Source organism: Sebastes fasciatus, chromosome 1 (genome assembly GCF_043250625.1).
Source record: "Sebastes fasciatus isolate fSebFas1 chromosome 1, fSebFas1.pri, whole genome shotgun sequence".
Taxonomy (NCBI): domain Eukaryota; kingdom Metazoa; phylum Chordata; class Actinopteri; order Perciformes; family Sebastidae; genus Sebastes; species Sebastes fasciatus.
In genome coordinates this window covers 10,333,880-10,355,124 of record NC_133795.1, presented here as the reverse complement: position 1 = coordinate 10,355,124, position 21,245 = coordinate 10,333,880, and the positions used below count along the sequence as shown (strand labels likewise).

The window sequence follows — 21,245 nt, the reverse complement described above, 5'->3', positions numbered from 1 at the left end:
AATTGTTAAAAAAATTCTGAGGTCCACTTTCACAAATAAATGACAAACAGGGTTATAAATATGTGTTATGCCACCATCAGGTGTAATGACCCACATAAATATTCAGCTTACCCTCAGGCATCACTGCCTGTCGTTATGAATTAAGCTTTTACTGGTGCAGGGCTGTCTCCAACATCACTTTTCGTTTAAAAAAACGTGCCATTTTGTGTCACTGCATCCGAGACATATATGTCAGTAAAGGGGAGACTCGTGGGTATCCATAGAACCCATTTCCATTCACATATCTGGAGGTCAGAGGTCAAGGGACCCCTTTGGAAATGGCCATGCCAGTTTTTCCTTGCCAAAATTTAGCATAACTTTGAAGTGTTATTTAGCCTCCTTCCCAAAAAGCTAGCATTGCATGGTTTGGACCGATGGATTCATTAGGTTTTTTAGTTTCATATCATTCCAGTATCCTTCCTCTAGCTTTAAAACCCGCCCGCTACAACCTCTGAAAAACAGAATAGCGGCCGTTGAATTTCGAAGAGGTTAATCTAACCATTTGTCAGCACCTCCGTGGCCCACTAGGTGGCGCTCTGAGGCCCACCAGGGGGCCCCGGCCCAGTGGTTGAGAATAGCTGCTCTAATGGGTAAAGACTGTAGTTTATTATGATAGATAGATAGAAAGTAACTTTATTGATCCCCAGGGAAATTCAAGTTTCAAGCATCACCGTTCCATAGTGCAAAACATGTTAGTAAAAAGGCAGTAAAAAAGTTAGTAGTGCAAAGTACAAAAAAATATACCAGATATAAAAATACAAGGAGATGAAGAAAACTGTTAGAATTGAATATAGTGCAGGGTAACAGCTGTGATACACGACTATTAAAAAATTGAATATAGTGCAGAAGAGACTGTTAAAAGTGAGTATAGTGCATTATTATTTGTCCTGCAGACCGTCCTCCTTTGTCCCCCACCTCGCTAGAGAGGTGTTGTACAGTTTGATGGCTCGGGGGACAAAGGATTTCCTGAGTCTGTCTGTGGAGCACTTGGGGAGCAGCAGCCTGCTGCTAAGCTTATGTGTTCTCTTATGGGTAAAGACTGTAGTTTATTATGTGTTCTCTCTTATGGGTGAAGACTGTAGTTTATTATGTGTTCTCTCTTATGGGTGAAGACTGTAGTTTATTATGTGTTCTCTCTTATGGGTAAAGACTGTAGTTTATTATGTGTTCTCTCTTATGGGTAAAGACTGTAGTTTATTATGTGCTCTCTCCTTATGGGTGAAGACTGTAGTTTATTATGTGTTCTCTCTTATGGGTAAAGACTGTAGTTTATTATGTGTTCTCTCTTATGGGTAAAGACTGTAGTTTATTATGTGTTCTCTCTTATGGGTGAAGACTGTAGTTTATTATGTGTTCTCTCTTATGGGTGAAGACTGTAGTTTATTATGTGTTCTCTCTTATGGGTGAAGACTGTAGTTTATTATGTGCTCTCTCCTTATGGGTGAAGACTGTAGTTTATTATGTGTTCTCTCTTATGGGTAAAGACTGTAGTTTATTATAATGGGAAAATGTTGTTTTTGGTTTCTTCAGAATAATCCTAAAATAATATTTTAAATAATACATTTAATGATAATCCTAGCAAACTATTTTATTATAAATGTAAATTTAGCAACAATAAACCTTGTTTTGGCGTTTTTTGTGAAGGATGTTAAAGGTCCCATATTGTGCTCATTTTCAGGTTCATACTTGTATTTTGTGTTTCTACTAGAACATGTTTACATGCTGTAATGTTAAAAAAAACCTTTATTTTCCTCTTACTGTCTGCCTGAATATACCTGTATTTACCCTCTGTCTGAAACGCTCCATTTTAGTGCATTTAAACAAAATTGCAATGAAATTGTGTTGCTAGGCAACAGTTTGGGCCCATGTTTACTTCCTGTCAGCTGATGTTATTTACATACACTGCAACAGGAAATAAACTGGGACACATTTAGAATTTATGTTTAAAACCGTGTAATAGTCTAAATATTGTTTATTTGTGACATCACAAATGGACAGAAATCCTAACGGCTTGTTTCAAACGCACAATTTCTGAATATGGGCTGTGTGTATTTTTCCGTATATTGAGCGTTTTGATAGTTTAACAGTATTTATATAGCACTTAAACCTGCTTTATAATATAAAAGACATGGAAATCTCACTTTTTACAATATGGGACCTTTAAACTAAATGTATAACTAATTTCTAATTCCACTAACAAAAAAGTCTATTAAGACAATTACTTACTGTTTGTTTCATAATATGTTATGTAGTGTTTTGTACCCCTGGCTGCTCTGTTTTGTTTTGTTTTAATTATACACTTTCCCCTGTATATTGATTTTATATTTTCTACTTTTATTAATTAAAAAAAAAGAAGTTATTTTATGGGATAATCCTCCTATTGGCTGTATATGCTACAGTCTATGGATAATCCTCATTTAAAAAAATAATAAATGTATGTTGTATAATGATAATTTGCCAAAATGAAAGTCAGCCTATACAATCACTGTATTTCAAGTATTTTTTATTTAATTTATCCCCATGAAAAAACAAATTGAAAAATTATCAAAATATATTTGATAAAGGACAAATACTTTTGTAAGTAAAACTAAAATAAAAACAATATTTGTTTCCAATTCAGTTCAAGTCAATAGCCCTTTCCTTATGTGTTATTCAAGTGTCCCACTAAAACCAAGACACTGAACCAGCATGCACAATACCACGACCCTGAAACCGAAACATCTAAATGGAATTTATCCATCATGAATTTTTTTTTTTTTCTAAGTTCCCCATCGTGTTTCCATACATTTATTATTCACACTATACCATAGACAGTTTTGGACACAAACAAAGTTCATATCAAAATAGATATTTTATTTTGGGACATTACAATCTCAACATTTGTTTGCCACAGGGATAATCCATGTAATGCTGGAAAACAACTTCACTGATAAATATAACAAATGGACAAGATCAGAGGATCAACATAAAGTTGTTTCACGTCAAGACGAGGACACTGAAGAAGATGAAGAAGAAGAGGGTCACTATATAGGTAGAAAAGCTGTCACTTTCTCTTCTGGAGCTCTCTGGCTAAGGCATCCAACTGTGAAGAGTGAAACAGGATAACATGAGAGTCGGATATACTCAATACACTTACTGTACATTCTTGAAAAGACAAAAAAGAGAGAGATTCCCTGTAGTAGTAGATGATCTAATTAGATTACCATGTTCTAAATTTGTATACTATTAACACAGTGATAGTGTTCATATTAACACCAACCGTGTAATCAAAGAAATTACATTGACAAGGATTTTTTATCTGCTAAATGAGACATTATCCATTGGTCAGCTAATTACGAGGGGTGTAACGATACATTGTTTTGGATCGATATAGCGATTCAGTGATCAACAATCCAATATTATCGAGGCCAAGTGAAAGTATTGCTACATATCATCTTTAAGATACGCCTTTATTTTGAAATTCCCACTTTATATTTATTCTTATTTATTAAAAAGAATAGATTGTTTTTTCATTTAAATGTCTGGAAGAGCTCAGTAATAAAATTGCCAAATTATATTTTAGTTGCATTTTGTTAGTTGATATAAATGTGACTGATTGTGTTAAATGAGCATATTGATCGCAGGCCCCTGAATTGAATCAAATCTAAATCGTATCGTGGCAGACTTTGTGACATCAGCAAATATTGTATCGTTGTCCAAAGAATCTATACGGTTTTTACAACCTGCATCCATACAGCACTGTGGATAGGGCACGTTAGTTCACTTACAATAATGTTTCTCAGGACATTCCTCCTCTGGGGTCTCAAGTAGCTGCATTCTCCTGCCTCACACAGCTTAATCTCCTCTGAAACCTGAGAAACAGAGAGATTCAGAACATAAGAGAAGAGTAAAGAGGTATATCTTCATTCTCAACAGGTAATGCTCAGTGAATGAGAAAACTATGCACACACTGATCCCGACCTCTGATGTGCCGAATGAGTCCAGCTCCCTCTTGCCTCCAGGGTACCAACCGTGGGACCAGTGCTGGGCGCTGGACAGCTGAGCCCCGACACATAGAAGCAGCCCGAGCAGCAAAACCAGCCGAGATACACACATGATAATATTCCCACCTAAAGACAAAGATGCACTCGATTAGCTCTGACTATAAGGGTACTATACTTTATTATATTTTCCATCATTCAAATTTGGAATAGTTTTTGTGTAGCAGCAGAAAGTTTGAACTGAAAGAGCATCTTTGGTTTTGCTTTTTCTGCAATAAAAACTCACTATGGTTGTCACAATTATCAAGGCCAAAAAAATGAATGATAACGATATTATTGCGATATCTATGGAAAAGTTGAAAATAATAATAATAATGCTATCAGCCAAATTCATCTTTAACTTTGTTTATTGTTTTATCTCTTTTTGGGCAAATTAATTACACTCACGATATGAGTAAAGGGAAGTGGAGAGAGAGAGTCTGTAAAAACAGTAAGAGGCACTGGATTATTTACATGATATTATCATATATGTATTATTAACATGATATCAATATTAAAATTTTCAAATATCACAGTTATTGTTAATACCATCGCGACACCCCTAGATCAGACCATACTGTACATAGAGTAACGTGTCTGTCACCAGAAATATCTCTAATATTTTGCAATAATATCAAGACACTCGAGCAAAGACACGATAACGCTATGAGTTTTAATATTTGGACTGAATTATTTTACTGCAAATTTGCATTTTTTGCTAAATTATTTTCTAATTTTGCTCTCATTTGACTGAATGTAAAATGCTTGCATACCACGAATCAGCCAAACATATTATTGCATTTGGAACAACATTGTTACATGATATCATTTTAGGGATTTTTAAAATGTATTGCTGTTTGAATAGACAATTTCCCCCAATGTCATGCTGTGATAATTAGAGATACACAGAGTTAAAAAAAAAAAAAAATCTTGACTCAGTTTAGCCTGAGAAATGACAAGAGGAGTTAAAGCCGGGTATCCAACAACTTTCAATATAACATTTATTCTAATATTAATGTATATTTCAGACAAAGTTCAGTAAAACTACATAGAAGTGTAAGTAAGAGTCCTTACCTTAGTCGCCTATCTTTATCACTACAGGTGTTCCTTGTCGCTCACTCTGCTTTCCCTTCAGTTGGTCCGTTGCTGAATGTTTTCTCACAGTTTCACAGCTGTATTACTGTAGAGATTCTCTTCTTCATCCTCATCCTCTTCCTGAATATATGTACCCCTCCCAAACAACGCACATTTCCATTATCATCCCCTACTTGCCTCGCCCATCACTGACCTCTCTGGTCCCTCTGAGCCCCGGGGTGAAATGAACGGTCCCCGAGGACCAGAGGTCCAGAAGACATGGGCAATTCCAATTATCACCTGCAAACAGCACTGATACCCCTTGGATGCTCCTCTGCTCTCATGCATCACCACCATATCCACGTCCAAATACTAATAGTCACTCTGGCTGAATAACAGATTTAAGTCATTCAATTAGCTGATTAACGACAAACAATATCATTCATATATACTTATTCAAGTGCATTGAAGCTCACAGACTTAAGAACATATCTCAAAAATGGAAATTGTCTCAAATATGCTCTTCCAATAGGGGTCACTTAAACATAATTCATGAACAGTTTGTGAGAAGCTGGGGTTCAATAGTGTTTCGCTTATAGACCTTTTTATTGCCATTATGCTGCTAGGGCAAATGCTTTGGTCCAAGTTTACTTCCTGTCAGCTACTGCATTAACAAACATTGCAACAGGAAATACAACACCACTTTTATGATTTTTTGAAGCGTATGGGATTTCCAGAAGTAAAAAGCTAACGTTAGGCTATAAACGAACTACACCACAGTCGCATGACTTCACGTCACCACCTCTGAGTTAAAGGCGGGCTAGTGTCCAGAGTGATGACGTTTAGTAGTCTTATTTAGCCATTTGTAAGCAACCGTCTTCTTTAACACACGTAAAAGCTTAACAATTGTAGGATATTTACAGACGCATTTTATGTCGTAAAACAATACATTACAATCTTGTGTTTACCACTTATTTCAAGCAAAACACTGACTTTGAGACGAGGGAACCGGAAGTGCTAAAATGCTAACTCATTTCCGGGTTTTAGGACTCATTCCTGCAGCACTCTATGGCTTCTATAGTCTGGGCCCTGTCGACAGTTATATTTAGTCTTTAACTGTATTGCTCAGATTAAACTACAGTAGGTCCTTGTCAGACTGTGAAACTCAACAGTTTTAATTATTTCCCCTCTTTTTGCTCCTGTTTTGACCTCAGTGACCCCTCACACATGCTCCCTTTAACCCCGATGACCCTTCAGGTCAACGCAGACACGGGGGCATCCGATGACAGGCGGAACAAACACAGTGGATTCCTGTCCAGGCCGCTGATGACATCCCTCTCAATTAGAGGAGGAAATGTGTTTCAGACGCAGGAAGTGACTGACAGCGTGACATGCTGATGTTGACTCAGTTCAACCACCAGCTTGAGGGTTGTGACACTGGACTGTTTGGTGCAATAAGGGATTGGCTGAAGTGGTATGACTCCGAGATGCGTCACTGATGACACATGACCACCTGTCAGTGTGAAGCAAGAGCAGTTACCTTCACAAGTCTGTGAATGAACATTTACAAATGTTACTGATAGGTGGCTATATTGTTATCTTGTTAATAGTGCAGCTCATGTAGGTTTAATATCAGAGGTCTGATTATCACCTTCTATTTTGTCCTGAGTTTTCACAGCATTAATTCAACTAAAATTTCTTCAAGCTTTTAACTGATATATACAGTATATACTAGTGTGACTCTCTTGCTGGTATACATGCCAAATAAACCCTCTCTTGATGTGCTCCACATGGACCTCTACAGATTGTACTTCACAGTAAAATGTCACTGAATAGTGTATTATTGCATGAAAGAAACCAGCAGATCAAAGTTTTCCTGATCCTCAATCCTTCCATCTTAAAGGGGTACTCCAGAGATTAACCATTGCACTGTCATAAAGTTCAGGGACTCAAAAGAGACAGATTATCAATGGAAAGGTCAAAACCGAAGCAGCAGATGCAGAGATATCCAGACTTTGAGTTTTCTAAGTAAAGCTCCAGAATCAGTGGATCACTGGATTTCCCTTAAAGCAACTTAATATCATCTTTTCCTTTTACCCTCCTGGCCTCCTAAATGCTCCGTTTTTCAGACTTTGTATTAATAAAGAATTTAAGGCTACGTTCCAAAATCGAGTACTTTTTCTTTTTCTTTTTACTGCAGCTGCCCTCACAAAGTACAAACTGTAGCATGCAGTATGCATATAATTGGAAAATACTACTTCATAGCATTGCATCTTGAACTTTGACCCTCTTGCTCATACAGTATATCCACTGTGCAGAAGATTGTGGGTCAGAATAGCCAGAGAAGCAGGCTGGCTTGCATACTGCAAAATGCAACAGGATGCAGTAGGACATCCTGGTATTTTTGGCATACTGCATTTGACGTACAATTCTTTGAGACATACTAAATCGTTTTCTGGCATACTAAATAGTATGGTATGTGTATTGGAACGTACAATAAGTCTCAAGCTGACCTTGATGATGTCATCAGAGTTATTTTTTCAATCTATAGAAAGGTCCTCCAGAACCCAGTGTTGCAGTCAAGACCACCTAAACCGAGACCAAGTCATGACCAAGACCAGAGTGTGTCGAGACCGAGACAAGACCAGACTGGTGCGAGTCCCACGCTGCATGACACACTTACAATAAAATGTGGAACACGCTGTATAGGTACTCCTCAAACTGATCTGAAGGATCCACATTCCTATAAAAACACCCACAGAAAATAAATGAAAATTCCTCCACATTCAGCTCTTTTATTGCCGTATATATACTGTATATGTAGAAGTGTACCATGAGAAATGTCTTGTTAAAATAATCAAAAGGCAAATATTATGTGTGGGAATTGCCTTTGTTTTCTATGATGGTAACAAATAAATCAGATGATGCACAGGCAATTTAATAATATCCCAACAGTTGTGGTCTTGACCGGTCTTCAAATAAAATCCTCTTTGTCTGAGACCGAGAGAAGACCGAGTAAAAATGTGATCGATTCCAAGACGAGACCGATATCTTCAAAAAGTGGTCTTGAGACCAAGACTGATCTTAAGTACTACAACACTGCCAGAGCCACAGAAGACATTATACAACTGGCTGAGTATTAGTCCTTGTGAGGAGTAAACTGAACTTCAGAATCAGGGGAGTGCCTCTTTAAGTCATCACACTGTTTAGGATTAAACTGGGTATCTTTCCATCTGTCTGTCTGTAATTAGGAATATCACAACAGTGTTGCTGTGTTGGTAGACTACTACCAAACTGAATAAAACCAGGTTCATTCAATAGCGAACGTAATGTTTCCTAAAATGTATTCCAGGTATTACTGTCCACTCAAACACTAACCCTAAATGATTCTCTGATTAATTATTTATTGGTGCAAAAAGCACATTAATATTTGATGGGGGTTGAAGGGTTAAACACGGATTGAAAACCTTTCAAGAGCAACACTCAGGAGGACTGTCTGATCTATAAGCTACACCAACGATCGGCAATTATTTTTGCACCACTGTACCATTAGTCTTCATTGAGAGGTGAGCTGTAATGAGCATCAGGTTGTCCTGACTCCAAACGTGTGACGTAGCTGCACCTCTGTGTTTAACATCCCATTTAAAAGACATAAGAAACGCAGACAAATGATAAAATCTCAAGCACTTTATTAGGTTTGAACAGTATCTTGCTTAGAAAGGCCATTTGGCATTATATAATTATATATAATTTTATCATATATATAATTATATATACATATATTCAAATGTTGAATAACAAAACACTAGAAACAAACGCTGGCAAATTAAAAAATAAGATTTGCTTAAGACAATTATACCAAATTAAAAATGGCCAAAACAAAACATCTCCAATACATTTCAAAATGGTCCCGATACAGTTCAATATACATCTTTTTTTTTTTTCTCAAAAAAAAAAGAAGGGGGAAGAAGAAAAATATAATAAGCAAGGCAGCAGACAGGAATGAAATATAAATAACCTTACATTATGTACAAAAGGGAGTGGGCAGTGAGAGGAAAAAAAATGGTCCAAGGACAAAGTGAAGGAGGAAAAGGAAGCGATAAGTGGACAGCAGTGAGTGGACAGGAGACATAAAGGACATATAAAGGTGAAGTTGGACTCTAGTCTTCCTCCAGTCCCACGCTTTAGAAATGAAGACGTGTTTTTTTTTAATTCACCGGGGATTCAAAACGATCCACTGGTGAAAAGCTCCAGAAATAAAGGGATGTGAAAAAGGGACAACCGTGTGGTTTCCCTTTGTGATTATGCATAAAAGATGCAATTCTTTTTGTTTTGGGGGGACTTTTTTGTTGAACATTCGGGTACCCACAATTGATTACTTGTCATGGATACCGCATTTCAGTGATATGGAATGAAACAAAGCCATTAAATCAAGGAATTTATTTAAACCTCAATGTTAGTTTGATCGGCACAATCAAGGAATCTATAGAGAGGGAATGTGACAGGAAGGATGACTGACCCACTCTTGGTTTGGCCCTGTTGATTTGTCATACAAAGAGGTTTGTCATCAGTCTGCAGGTGGTAATTGGGGAAATACATGCGAGTTGGGAAAATTGCAAAGGACAGCCTTACACACATATTGTGTGTGATTCTTTTTTAAAACCTACCAGTGAGGCACTTTTTTTTTAAGTTCACTATAATAGCAAAAACAGTGGGTCTCGTGGGTTGGCACAGTGTCATGTTTTGCTGTCAAATTGCACACAATAAACCCACGTGATTTAAGCACAGACAAAACAAAAAAGCATCCCGTCCTCTATTAATCAATAAGTGACAAAGCAAATAAATGAAGGACATAATGGCACCTAACTAATAGTGCGGGCACTTGTGATGCTTTGGAACGAAAGACGACCTGAAATGACAATGACGATGCACAAACAGCCAACATTTCAGTGACCGGTCAATTCAAATATCAGCTACTTTAAGTCCCTACAGGGGCCTTTTTACAGGAGGCGTTGAGACCTGAAAGAGCTTCAGTTCAAATATAGTTCTGATAATATCAAATCATATCATCAGCATGACCTTATCTCTCATTTGGTTCTGTATTTTTAAGGGCATTGCTTTTGGTGCAAATAGTGCATGAGTGTTCAAAACAACCAACATTGACTTTCCTAAAAAAATTCAGCATGTACTTTTAATGTCGTTCAATAAATTAGGATTGATTGTGCTCCCTCCGTTTAATAAAGTAATTAAATACGGGACTGTTAGTGTGATTGTTAGTGTGGGGCGCAAATTATGTACAAGAATGGGGTTATTCTCAGTTAAAATCTACATTTTGTTTTTTTAAAGAAAGATTGAAATAGCTTCTTAAAAAGAAATATAATTTTTAATATCATGGCATTAAAATCTGTTAAAATCCAGGCAAGGCGTGATATCTGAAGAGGTGGGGGGTCAAAACCATTTGAGTCAACTTTGGCGATGAACTCGAGCTGAATTTGTTCAATTTGTAAATTTAAACATCAGTCATTTCCTGAGCTGACCGACTTATGACTGACCTGAAGCCCTGCGGTTAACTGACATCATTCATCACAACTGAGTGCATAGCCTCAATTGTGACCTCATCTGAGAAAATAAAACAAACACTGTAATTCAAGTCTCAGCGTCCTCACAGGACAGCCTTAAAGAAGAAAAAAAAATAGATCTGAGCAAACCTGGCATGGCACACCTCCACCATTTAAGTAACAACGCATCCATTATTGAGGAAAAAAGATGTTAGCAACAGCATTCGAATCAAGAGACATTCTTCGGCATCAGTGTTCATAAAAAGGGAATCATTCTTTGAAAGTGTGACAGTACAGCGTGGTGATGTGAGGCCGATATAAAAGAAATAAGAAAAGTGAATTCAGTCAGAAACCAATACAATCTACAAGAAATACTGACATGCGCCTGTAAACAAGAAAAAGAAATATGCTGGGTATATGTTTTACTTGTCATTGTGTGATTTGGCTTGTCAACATGATCAACATTGCTGCAGATACTGTAACAGACCGTCAAATAAAAATCATTTGAGAGATTCAACATAAAAGCTTGACCGATTCTCCTTAAATTTATTAACTGTAAAATATTAGTTCTACTTTGCCAATTTCCCGTTATAGTCCAGCAGTGTGTTGAACAGTAAAATAGCTTTCTTGTGCTGAATGTCTTAACGAACGGTCTCAGAGCTGCGTAATAACCAAGTGAGTGAAGGACTTTGGCACTCGGCAGATAGAAGACAGTGATGTGATGAAACATTGCGTCTTCTCTGCCAGCTTATGCTCAAACACACACACTGAAAAAAATGAATGGCTCCTGGTATTTAGTGAGTGTGTGTTTGTGTGTGTGTGTGTGTGTGTGTGTGTGTCAACCTGAGTCCACGAGCTACATCACAGAGATCCTCATCTCCAATCGTGACATTTGAACCCCTGAAACTTAAAAAAAAAAAAGGGGAGAGATTGTAAAGTGGCTCAATAGATCTAAATCTGACGAATGGCTCAATCCCAGGGCGTCAAATACAGACGCTTTGTCACGGCCGTCGGTGTTCAATAAGGGTGCTTTGTGCGGCGGTATAAAATGCGCCGACCTTTCCATTAACTGCAATGCAAACCCATCCGTGGCAAAAGTAAACCCTCAAGGAAAGTGCTGTGGTGACGTAGTTTAAAGAGCGAAAGAGACACACAGGGCGGGTGGATGGGTCCAAAAACACAAGGCTTTCATCCAGGAGTTTATGTCCCGTGCATTAAGTTTCACTTTCATGCTACAATCAGCTGTTCGTTCGTGTCCCATGTTCACAGTGTCATTTTCACGTAGTAATTTTAAGCCCAACCATGTGATTTTTTCCCCCTAAACCTAACTAAGTGTTTTTTTGTTGCCTAAACTCAACATTAAGTTTACTGCAACCGAAAAGTGACGCCGACGGCCGTGACAAAACATCAGTATGTGATGAGTCGGGATGAGAACATGTTGCTATGATGGATGTCTAAAGAGTGAAAAACAGTCCAGATTTCATCTGTGAGTGTTCAGGGTTCTGCTACAACACGTGTTGCTACAGCGCGGCTCTGGCCAAAGCCAAAAAATGTTTAAAGTCTCTGTCCCTAAAAAGTAAATTAAAAAAAAGAAAAAGAAATCCAAACATCATTACCTTGACTCTGGATGTTTTTTTTTACATTAGCCTCCAAAGCATTAGATTTATATTCATATATATATTTATATATTTATATATATATACCAATAAAATACATTACAGGTGCCACCCGAAAATGCAGCCAAACTCAAAACTGTGTCTGAAACCAAAGTAATAAGATGCAACACAGTAAGTATATATACAATGTGTGGGGGGGGAGGTGGGAAGCGAATAGGGGTGAAGGGGCTGTATTAACAAGACCAATATTACAAAATATTCAAGAAGGCATCTCAGTTATTTTCTCTGTCCGTCTGCGCTGCCCTGTCCTCCGGGGCCGAGGCCTCCGTTCCCTTTTCCTGCGGGCAGTTCGTCCCATCCATCGATCAGGTTGTGATGAGTCTTTTTGTTTTTTAAAAAAATCCATCAGATGGGGAATATGCAGCTTCCTGCTTGGTAATGTATGTGTGTGTGTTCTGGTGCGTGCATATGCTTGAATGAAGTGTATGCGGACATCCATCCATCCAGCCATCCATCAATCCATCCATCCATGGCAGGTCCCTACTTGAAGTTGGCGTAGTCAGAAAAGGCATCGATATACTCCTGGACCACTTTGTAGCAGAACTCGTACTGCTCCTGAGGACGCGGAGGGGACAGGAGAAACAGCCATGTCAATTGGAACTATCATTTTTTTTAAAATCCATCACATTTCAATCACTGAAGTCAGTGATACCTTGTATAAAGGCTTACCGTGCAAACAGCAGTACAATCACACAGCTGTAGTTGGAGTATTGATGCATTATGAAAGTTCCTAAAACACTGTTTTGCATCTAGATGTCAAATACAGGAGAATATACACTAAATTGGAAAAAAGAAACTCCACCTATCCACCTATCAGCACCTCTAAAGCTAACATATCCTTTTCCTATCAACATTATATACATAGTGTTTATGTAGTTTTTTTTTAAACAAGGGAAAACCCACTAAAAATAGGCGATAGACTCCTCTCCCATTGTGAGAATGCCGTGCAGGCGCACTGGCCTTTCTGTTTGTTTTTTTTCCCTGCTGTGTTACGTTTGATAACCTGGCACCAGAAGCGGGGTTAGTAAACAGTGAAAACGTTACGGTGGTTACTTCTTTTATCTGTCCCTTATTCAGTCTCTCTTTCAATCTCAGAAACCAGAGTTGGTGATTGTTGGAACAGTGGAAAGACTAACAAAGACGTTTTTTTATTTTGTTTCTGTCGAATTTGAATGAAATCTGTTTTACGACGATCAACGAGGTAAAATGATGATGTTGTTGTCGGATTGGAGTCTGGTGGCTTTGAGGAGAAACATAGTAATTGTATGTTTTGTACATTAATAAATTATAACAATTATCCAAATCCCTGTTCATCTTATTTATTACATATTCACTTCAACAAGCGTCACATAGCATCGGATGGGAAAAGAGGTGAAAATTATTAAGCTGATTGTAACCTTTCCCACTGAAGACAAAAGCCAGATGTTAGTGGGTGTTGGTGTTTTTTTTGTCCAGTGGGAAAGGGGCTTAATTAACACGTTACATTTAATTTGAGTAGGTGACGAGTCGGATCATTACTTAACTGGGACTAGTAACCTTCGTGTGTTGCCTGGCAACAGGACTCAAATTTTTTTTTTTTTTTACACTTTGTTTTTCATATGGAATAAACAAGTTATAACATGTTAATTGGAGCTAGGCTAGCTGTTTCCAGTCTTTATGCTAAGCTAAGTTAACCAGCTCCTAGCTCCAGTTACATATTCACCATACAGACATGAGAGTGGTATCAATACTCTCAGCTAACTCTTAGCAAGAAATATTCATCTATCCCTGCAAACATACTCTTAGGCTTTGGGATCAGGTGTCCACATCTACTGGCTCCACGGTTAATAACTGTTAAATGACATGAATCCTATTTTCAATCTGCCACCAAAATCTCACCAGTGGCTCTCTTTGGCTAGAGCCCAATTTGACTGCCAATAAATATTAATGGAAATACCCAAGTTGTTGAGATACCCCGTGCAGACAAATACACTAACAGTGGTGAAAATAAATCCTCGGCAGTGGTAATAAATCAGGCTTTTGTTTCTTAATTCGATCTGTTGCTTCTTGAGGGGAAAAAAAGGGCAACATGTGCATTTTTGAAAAGGGATCATCACGAGTTCACGAGTAAATGTGAGAAATGTCTCAAATGTCTCACATGTTCTTTTCAAAGATTAACTCGCTGCTTATTGAGCCCTGTGACGAAGGAATAATCAAAAAGGTTGAAAGGGCCTCTCACCAGTGTCTGCACCATGTGTGGTCTCTGCAGTCTGAGGCTCTTGACTGTCTGGAAGACATCCAGGATGCCCTCTGCCTTCACCCTCTCCAGGACTGTACTCAACGCACAGAAAGTCCCCGTCCGGCCGGCACCAGCACTGCACACACACACACACACACACACACACACACACACACACACACAAGTAAAAATGTATTCCTCAATATACACACTGCAGTAGGCATGTGCAGAAATAACACACACACACACACACACGAGGCTTTGTTGGGAGAGCACATGTTAAAGAGACGGAGCATAGCGATATTTCTGGGAGCAGTTAAAATGTCACAAGGAAGAAGAGAACAATTCTTCTGAGCTGTTTTTTCCTGCTGCGACAATTTCCTAGACACAAACACACACACACACACTCGCACACTGGATTGGCAGAAGCATTTCCACGTAAAACAGTAACACAAATTTGTTGTTTTAACTTCTGGGTGGAGAAGGCTCTGTGTGTGTGTGTGTGTGTGTGTGTGTGTGTGTGTGTGATTTACCTGCAGTGCACAGTAATGGGGTGGTTGCCAGACTGCTGCTGTTGTTTCTGCACCGCAGCAATTATGTTGATCATGCCTTTACCGTCGGTGGGGATGCCCACCTCCGGCCAGCCGTGGAAATGGAACTGACGCACGGCTCGAGCCTTGTTCTCCTGGAGAGACGGACGAGGGGCAAAAAAGGAAGAGATTAGGATTTGTTTTATAGTTAGTATTGCAAAGCTCGCTGTTGGTGTATAATCAGGGCTTCAAAAGACACGATATTAATTGATAATACTTTTGCCATCTCTCAACTTGCAGTGTGTTTGTATTTGGAGCATCCGCTTGTTTCATTAGCTGTGTTTCTTTTCAATTGGCAAGCAAATCTCAAGCAAATTTTTGAAATGTCGCAAAAAAGAAGGTTTTCATCAACTGGTTTGGAGCGAATAAAGTCGGCTACAGCATAGTTTCATTAGAAGTTGGCGCTATAGGCTTGCATGGTTGTAATAGTAACTAGTAAACTAGAACAAGTTGAGGTTGCGAATCAGAAACGAAACAAGTTGGCTTGGCCATCTAACCATCTACAAGAGAATAAGAAGAGAGGTCTTCAGAGGATTTGTTTCAGTTGAGTCAGTTTTAATTGTTCTTTCATGTCAGCTAGTACTGCTCATGTTTCATGTTGTCTGGAGACGAGCATTTGCACGTTATGGAAATACTATCCAAGAAGATGCCGACAGCAGAAACAGCTGATCAGTCATGGGAGTTAAATATGTGTTCATTTAGCGTATCAACTCTTTTTCAATAAAGGCAAAAACCACCTCAAACAAGCCTAAACACTTTTTTTTCCTAATTGAGGAAGTAGTATCCAATTTTTCTGCTTTTCTAATGCGATACTTCAAAATGCGAATAAAAATGTGTTAATGGAAATATGGCAATTGAGTAGTTCCTTACCCTGTTGTTGGTGACCAGGAGGTCACGCACCGTGTAGCTCTCGCTCTCCTCCTCCCTTTTAATCTCAATGGCGATGTCCCCGTAGACCACCAGTCCATCACTGGGCCAGTACTGGGCACACTTTTCCTGCAGGGACCCACAACAGAGACGGTCAAATTACCACGCTTAATGACATGCTATCTATCTATCTATCTATCTATCTATCTATCTATCTATCTATCTATCTAAAATCCACCATGTTTGCTGGAAATTAACTTCCAGTTCTGGCCACTGAGACACACGGGATCGCCGGCAATCCCGAACGCTAAATTTTGGTGAGGGAAAAACTGGCGTGGCTATTTTCAAAGTTAATCTGATTTATGACTAGAACAACTTGACACACAGTGCTGAGCTGCATCTCAAATTAATCTTCAGGTTCCTAGCTTTCCGATGATGTACACCACTACTATGTAGTATAAACTACTGACCTGCTATCTCCCCCTAAAGACCCCCTGTACCCCCCTAAAAAAAGACAAGAACGGGTCTATTGTGGGTCTCTTGGGGTTAAAGATGATTTCCTGGTATGACTGTTCAGCTTACAGACACTAATACATCACATGTTCTTAAAGATCTGACATGACGAAATGCTGGAAAACCACTAAAGATCAAGACATTCAGATCAGATTATTACCATGTTATACAAGACCGGTGGCGTCAAGTTATCATTGAGTAAATCATCTAATATCAATATTCTATTTCAGCCAGTTATTGACCTGATATCTAATACTGGTGTTTGTATCCGCACACACACACACACACACACACACACACACACACACACCTGCCCTCTCTCCTCCAGCTCAGTGAGCATGACTATGGAGCAGCTCCTCCACTCCCAGATCATCCTCCAGAAGTCCTCGATGGTGTGCTGCAGCGGGCCCTGGCTCGCCATGTAGGAGTCCTTCTGGCGGTAGCCCTGTGGCCAGACGCAGGAAATGACAGGAAGTGATGTCCACGGAGGGATGAATGAATGGAGGATACAAAAATAAACAGCAGAGAGGCAGACGTTAAACACCCGATCGATTGCTTGCATTAATGAAATGAAATGATCCACTCTGGTCCAGGTGCTTTTACACTCACGTCAATGAAAGAGGCATTGACGTAGTCGGTGTTCTCCTCTCCTCGCTTGACTGGAATGATCACTCTGTTGAACTCGTCTGGTGGAAGCAAGGACAAACATTAACCTTGACTGATGAAAAGCTTTAAGAGTCGACTATACATCTGCAATTTCATCATGGCGTTCATCACTGTGTGTGTAGCCACGATGATGCTGTAGAAACACACACAGCTCAGCTCGGCTATAACTACACCACTCACATGGAATGATCTGCAGGACTCGGTTCTTCTTCATGTTGGCGGGCAGGTTGCCTGTTCTCATCTTGTCGTTCTGGATCTTGATTGATGTCAGCTTCTAGAAAGAAGGAGACTTAAGATTAGGGCAGTCAAAGTTAACACACTGATAGAATAATTAAATTAAATTCCCTTTAACGCCACTAATTTCTTTAACACGTTAACGCAACTTGCATTCTTGCAAGCTAGAGTGAAGATACTGGCACCATAAAAACTCCAAACGTACACTAAATTCTGGCGAGGAAAAACTGTCATGGCCATTTTCAAAGGGGTCCCTTGACCTCTGACCTCAAGATATGTGAATGTAAATGGGTTCTATGGGTACCCACGAGTCTCTCCTTTACAGACATGCCCACTTTATGATAATCACATGCAGTTTGGGGCAAGTCATAGTCAAGTCAGCACACTGACACACTGACAGCTGTTGTTGCCTGTTGGGCTGCAGTTTGCCATGTTATGATTGGAGCATATTTTTTATGCTAAATGCAGTACCTGTGAGGGTTTCTGGACAATATTTGTCATTGTTTTGTGTTGTTAATTGATTTCCAATAATAAATATATACATACATTTGCAAAAAGCCAGCATATTTGCCCACTCCCATGTTGACTAGAGTATTAAATACATTTTCAACAGATAAAATTAATTTAAAAATATAGACAATCGTGATTAATCACGATTTCATATTTTAATCGATTTACAGCCCTACTTAAAATATGTCAGATAAACTTCAGATTAGAGGTTGTCCGATAGCGGATTTTTAAAGGCTGATTTAATAACGTCAGTTTGGAGCAGGAAAAAGCCAATAGCCGATTAATCGGCCGATACCCTACCTTCTCTTTTGGAGATTGACTCTATCAAACTTTAAGTAATAATTAGGCCTACCTAAATAAATAGCTTATTATAGCCGTTATATATTTGAGAGATAACTTTTGTGGTGAAAAATAAACTAAAAACGGGTCAGATATGACAAACCACTTGTCTGCTCACCGCAAAATCAGCTGTTCACCATAAACGCAAAGGTTTAGCCCACATCTAACCCTATCAGCAGAAGGACTAATGCGTTGAAAGATTTTTGGAGTTTTTACGGAGTGGAGAATTGCTTTCTGAAAAAATTATCTCTGATATAGTCTACACTGAAAAACCTAATTCAAAGTTGCTCGTGCATTCGTTGCTGGAGTGCCAGCGCTTCCCTCCTTCCCGACACACACACACACACACCTTGAATTCAGCCTCCAGACCACTGCAGCCAGCTCCAGGTGCGGGGGCGTAGAGTTTGGCCAGGTGGGACTCCAGAGAGGTCACCTCCAGCTCCGTGTCTCCGTACAGGTAGTGCTCTAACAACGCCTGGAAGATGAACACGTACTGCATCTGTGGGACAGAGAGAAGGCAAGGCAAGTTTATATATTTATATATATATATATATATATATATATATAGCACATTTCGGCAACAAGGCAATTCAAAGCGCTTTACATAAAACATCAAAAGCATTGAGACAAAGTGCAAAAGAAACATTATAAAAAGGACATTTAAATACAATTCATTAAAAATCCAAGAGAATAGAAAATAAAAACCAGCTAAAATAGAATAAGACAGGTATAAAATGAAAGAATAAAAGTTACAGTGCAGTGTAACTTTGCAGAGGAAGGTGAAGAGCAAGTGGAAGTAAAAAAACAAACACATCATGGGAGAGACTGGGAATTCAGTTATGTCAACACTGGACTTACATCGGTCTGGACCATCTGACAGCGCTGGGCTCTGATCCTGGTGACGAAGCCGAACACGTCCACCTTCCTCTCAGTGTTCATCATGTCCAACATGGCATCAATCACAATGAAGGTACCCGTCCTCCCAACGCCCGCACTGACGCACACAAACAGGACATGTTATGAGTCGTCATGCAGACAAAAGACGCACTAAACTAAATAGAGCAAAAGAACGCTTTGATCCACTTACCTACAGTGGACCACGATGGCCCCGGCATACTGCGGGTTATAATTCTTGACCTTCTTGAGGAACTTGAGCATGCCGATCGGGGTGAAGGGCACCCCGAAGTCCGGCCAGCTGGTGAAGTGGAACTGGGTGACGAGCCGCTGAGGCTTCTTCCCAGACACATCTCCCACCTGAGACGCAAATAAAGATGAGGGTCATCTAGGTTCTCACTAAACTTAAATCACAGCACATCCAAAGTTTCACATGTAGTTTTAGTCTGCAGTAGTGTGTGCCCTGATTAAAAGATCTGTTGATACACACTACACCAGTGTTTCTCTTGTATGTGTGGAGGGTAAACACAGAATAAAACAATTATATCCTGGTACAAATATTGACAGGATGCAACCCGGTCTCGCCTCGGGAAGGCGTATAAATAGCACAACATTACGTCATGAGGACGCTTTTTATGCCTTTCTTTTTTCCCCGTGTCATTTGTACGCCAAGCAACAAAACTACGGTAACGTTCACAGTTAGGTTTAGGAAAAATGTCATGGTTGGGCTTAAAATAAGTACATAAACTAAGTAAAATATGTACGAAAACAACGCAACATATTTTTGATTGGACGCTTAATACCTTGCGCGCTATTGTGTCATTCATTCACGTTTTTATGCGACTGGGCTGCAAGATATTACCTGCTGGATGCAGAACTTGCGGATGGTGTAGTCCACCAGAACCATTGTGTCTTCCACAGACACGCGGATGTTCCCGTATGTCCAACAGCCCTGGTCCGGCCAGTACTGGGCACACTTACACTGAAACACAGAGAGTTTATTCAACATTAATAACAGCCTCAATTTATTTCAGAAATGGAAAAAAAAACAGTGATAATACAGATTAGGTTATCAGAAATGAACGATAATCTAATGATGTTGTATCTATGACAGAATAAGTATAGAGGAAGAATCAGAGGTGGGACCAAGTCAGTGTTTTGCAAGTCACAAGTAAGTCTCAAGTCTTTGCACTCAAGGCCCGAGCCGAGACGGTCAAGTCCTAAACTTTGAGTTTAGAGTCCTAAACAAGTCATAATGCACTCTTCACCAAATCAAATACCATTTTAACAACAGAGTAACTGACTGCCAAACTGGCGCTCAGTAACGTTAGTTCATGGTTTTCTCCATGCTGTTAGATTGGTTCAGACAAAGTGAATCTGGGGAGTTATGTGAGGGTCACTTGCCACTCAGCAGGCTGGTTGGGTTAATCATCTCTGAGGAGGAGCAGCTGTGGAGCCTAATTGTCTCTGATGAGGATCAGGTTGTTGAAGCCTATATCTACTCCTGGTTTCAGTGCTGACTCATTGTCTCTTTGTCAGAGGGAGAGTGAGAGTGCTGTCTTGTTTTTGCTCCATCAGTATAGGGGGTGTGTGAATCTGCAGAAGTACCACGTGAGCCTATCTGTGGGATTCGCTCACCATTTAGTTCTTTTCTCAGAGCTGGAGTCTCTTAGAGTGGGTTAGGTCTGTGTGGTCTGCCTTCGCTGGTTCTTTTGTTTAATTTATGTTCTAGTCAGGTGCTAGGCAGTGGTGTTTTAATTTGAGTCTTTTCAGTATACATTGAGTGTAGGGAGCCTTCCTTTTAGGCCTGTTTTCATTTGGTGTTTCCCCTCCCCCTTTAAATGGCTTACGATGTGACTTTTAGATTCCTCTGGTCCGCAATTGCGTCCTTTTCCCCCGTTCCCCTGCCAAATTAAGTGTGAGATAATCAAATGTAAGTTCCAATAATATTCACAAAAAATAAGGAATCAAGAGTTCAACAAAAACACACAATTTTTCGGGGTTTTAGCAATAAACAACAAAAGATAGAAATTCAGTTTAATTCAGTT

At 39.3% G+C, this 21,245-nt stretch overlaps 2 protein-coding genes across 5 annotated transcripts in view; both read right to left on the bottom strand.

Annotated features, from left to right (window-relative positions):
• Nucleotides 1-14: 14 nt before the first annotated feature.
• Nucleotides 15-21,245, bottom strand: part of gnrh2 (gonadotropin-releasing hormone 2) — a 278,332-nt gene continuing 257,101 nt past the window's right edge. The window contains exons 2-5 of one of the 2 annotated variants that reach the window (XM_074622772.1): nucleotides 5,133-5,982; nucleotides 4,000-4,148; nucleotides 3,807-3,890; nucleotides 15-3,121 (exon numbers count right to left, since the gene is read on the bottom strand). In XM_074622772.1, coding sequence (XP_074478873.1) covers nucleotides 3,083-3,121; nucleotides 3,807-3,890; nucleotides 4,000-4,134 — 258 coding nt within the window. In that variant the 5' untranslated portion in view covers nucleotides 4,135-4,148; nucleotides 5,133-5,982 and the 3' untranslated portion in view covers nucleotides 15-3,082. Of the gene's footprint in view, nucleotides 3,122-3,806; nucleotides 3,891-3,999; nucleotides 4,149-5,132; nucleotides 7,310-21,245 lie in introns of those variants that run through there. The other variant, XM_074622860.1, reaches the window with a different exon arrangement.
• ptpra (protein tyrosine phosphatase receptor type A) overlaps nucleotides 8,805-21,245 on the bottom strand; it is a 37,840-nt gene continuing 25,399 nt past the window's right edge. The window contains exons 12-23 of one of the 3 annotated variants that reach the window (XM_074622426.1): nucleotides 21,048-21,101; nucleotides 20,060-20,179; nucleotides 19,391-19,557; nucleotides 19,162-19,297; nucleotides 18,653-18,802; nucleotides 17,401-17,494; nucleotides 17,164-17,240; nucleotides 16,865-16,999; nucleotides 16,045-16,170; nucleotides 15,118-15,269; nucleotides 14,585-14,720; nucleotides 8,805-12,921 (exon numbers count right to left, since the gene is read on the bottom strand). In XM_074622426.1, the coding sequence (XP_074478527.1) occupies nucleotides 12,847-12,921; nucleotides 14,585-14,720; nucleotides 15,118-15,269; nucleotides 16,045-16,170; nucleotides 16,865-16,999; nucleotides 17,164-17,240; nucleotides 17,401-17,494; nucleotides 18,653-18,802; nucleotides 19,162-19,297; nucleotides 19,391-19,557; nucleotides 20,060-20,179; nucleotides 21,048-21,101 (1,422 nt within the window). In that variant the 3' untranslated portion in view covers nucleotides 8,805-12,846. The remainder of the gene's footprint in view (nucleotides 12,922-14,584; nucleotides 14,721-15,117; nucleotides 15,270-16,044; nucleotides 16,171-16,864; nucleotides 17,000-17,163; nucleotides 17,241-17,400; nucleotides 17,495-18,652; nucleotides 18,803-19,161; nucleotides 19,298-19,390; nucleotides 19,558-20,059; nucleotides 20,180-21,047; nucleotides 21,102-21,245) is intronic. The other 2 variants (XM_074622516.1, XM_074622587.1) reach the window with 2 other exon arrangements.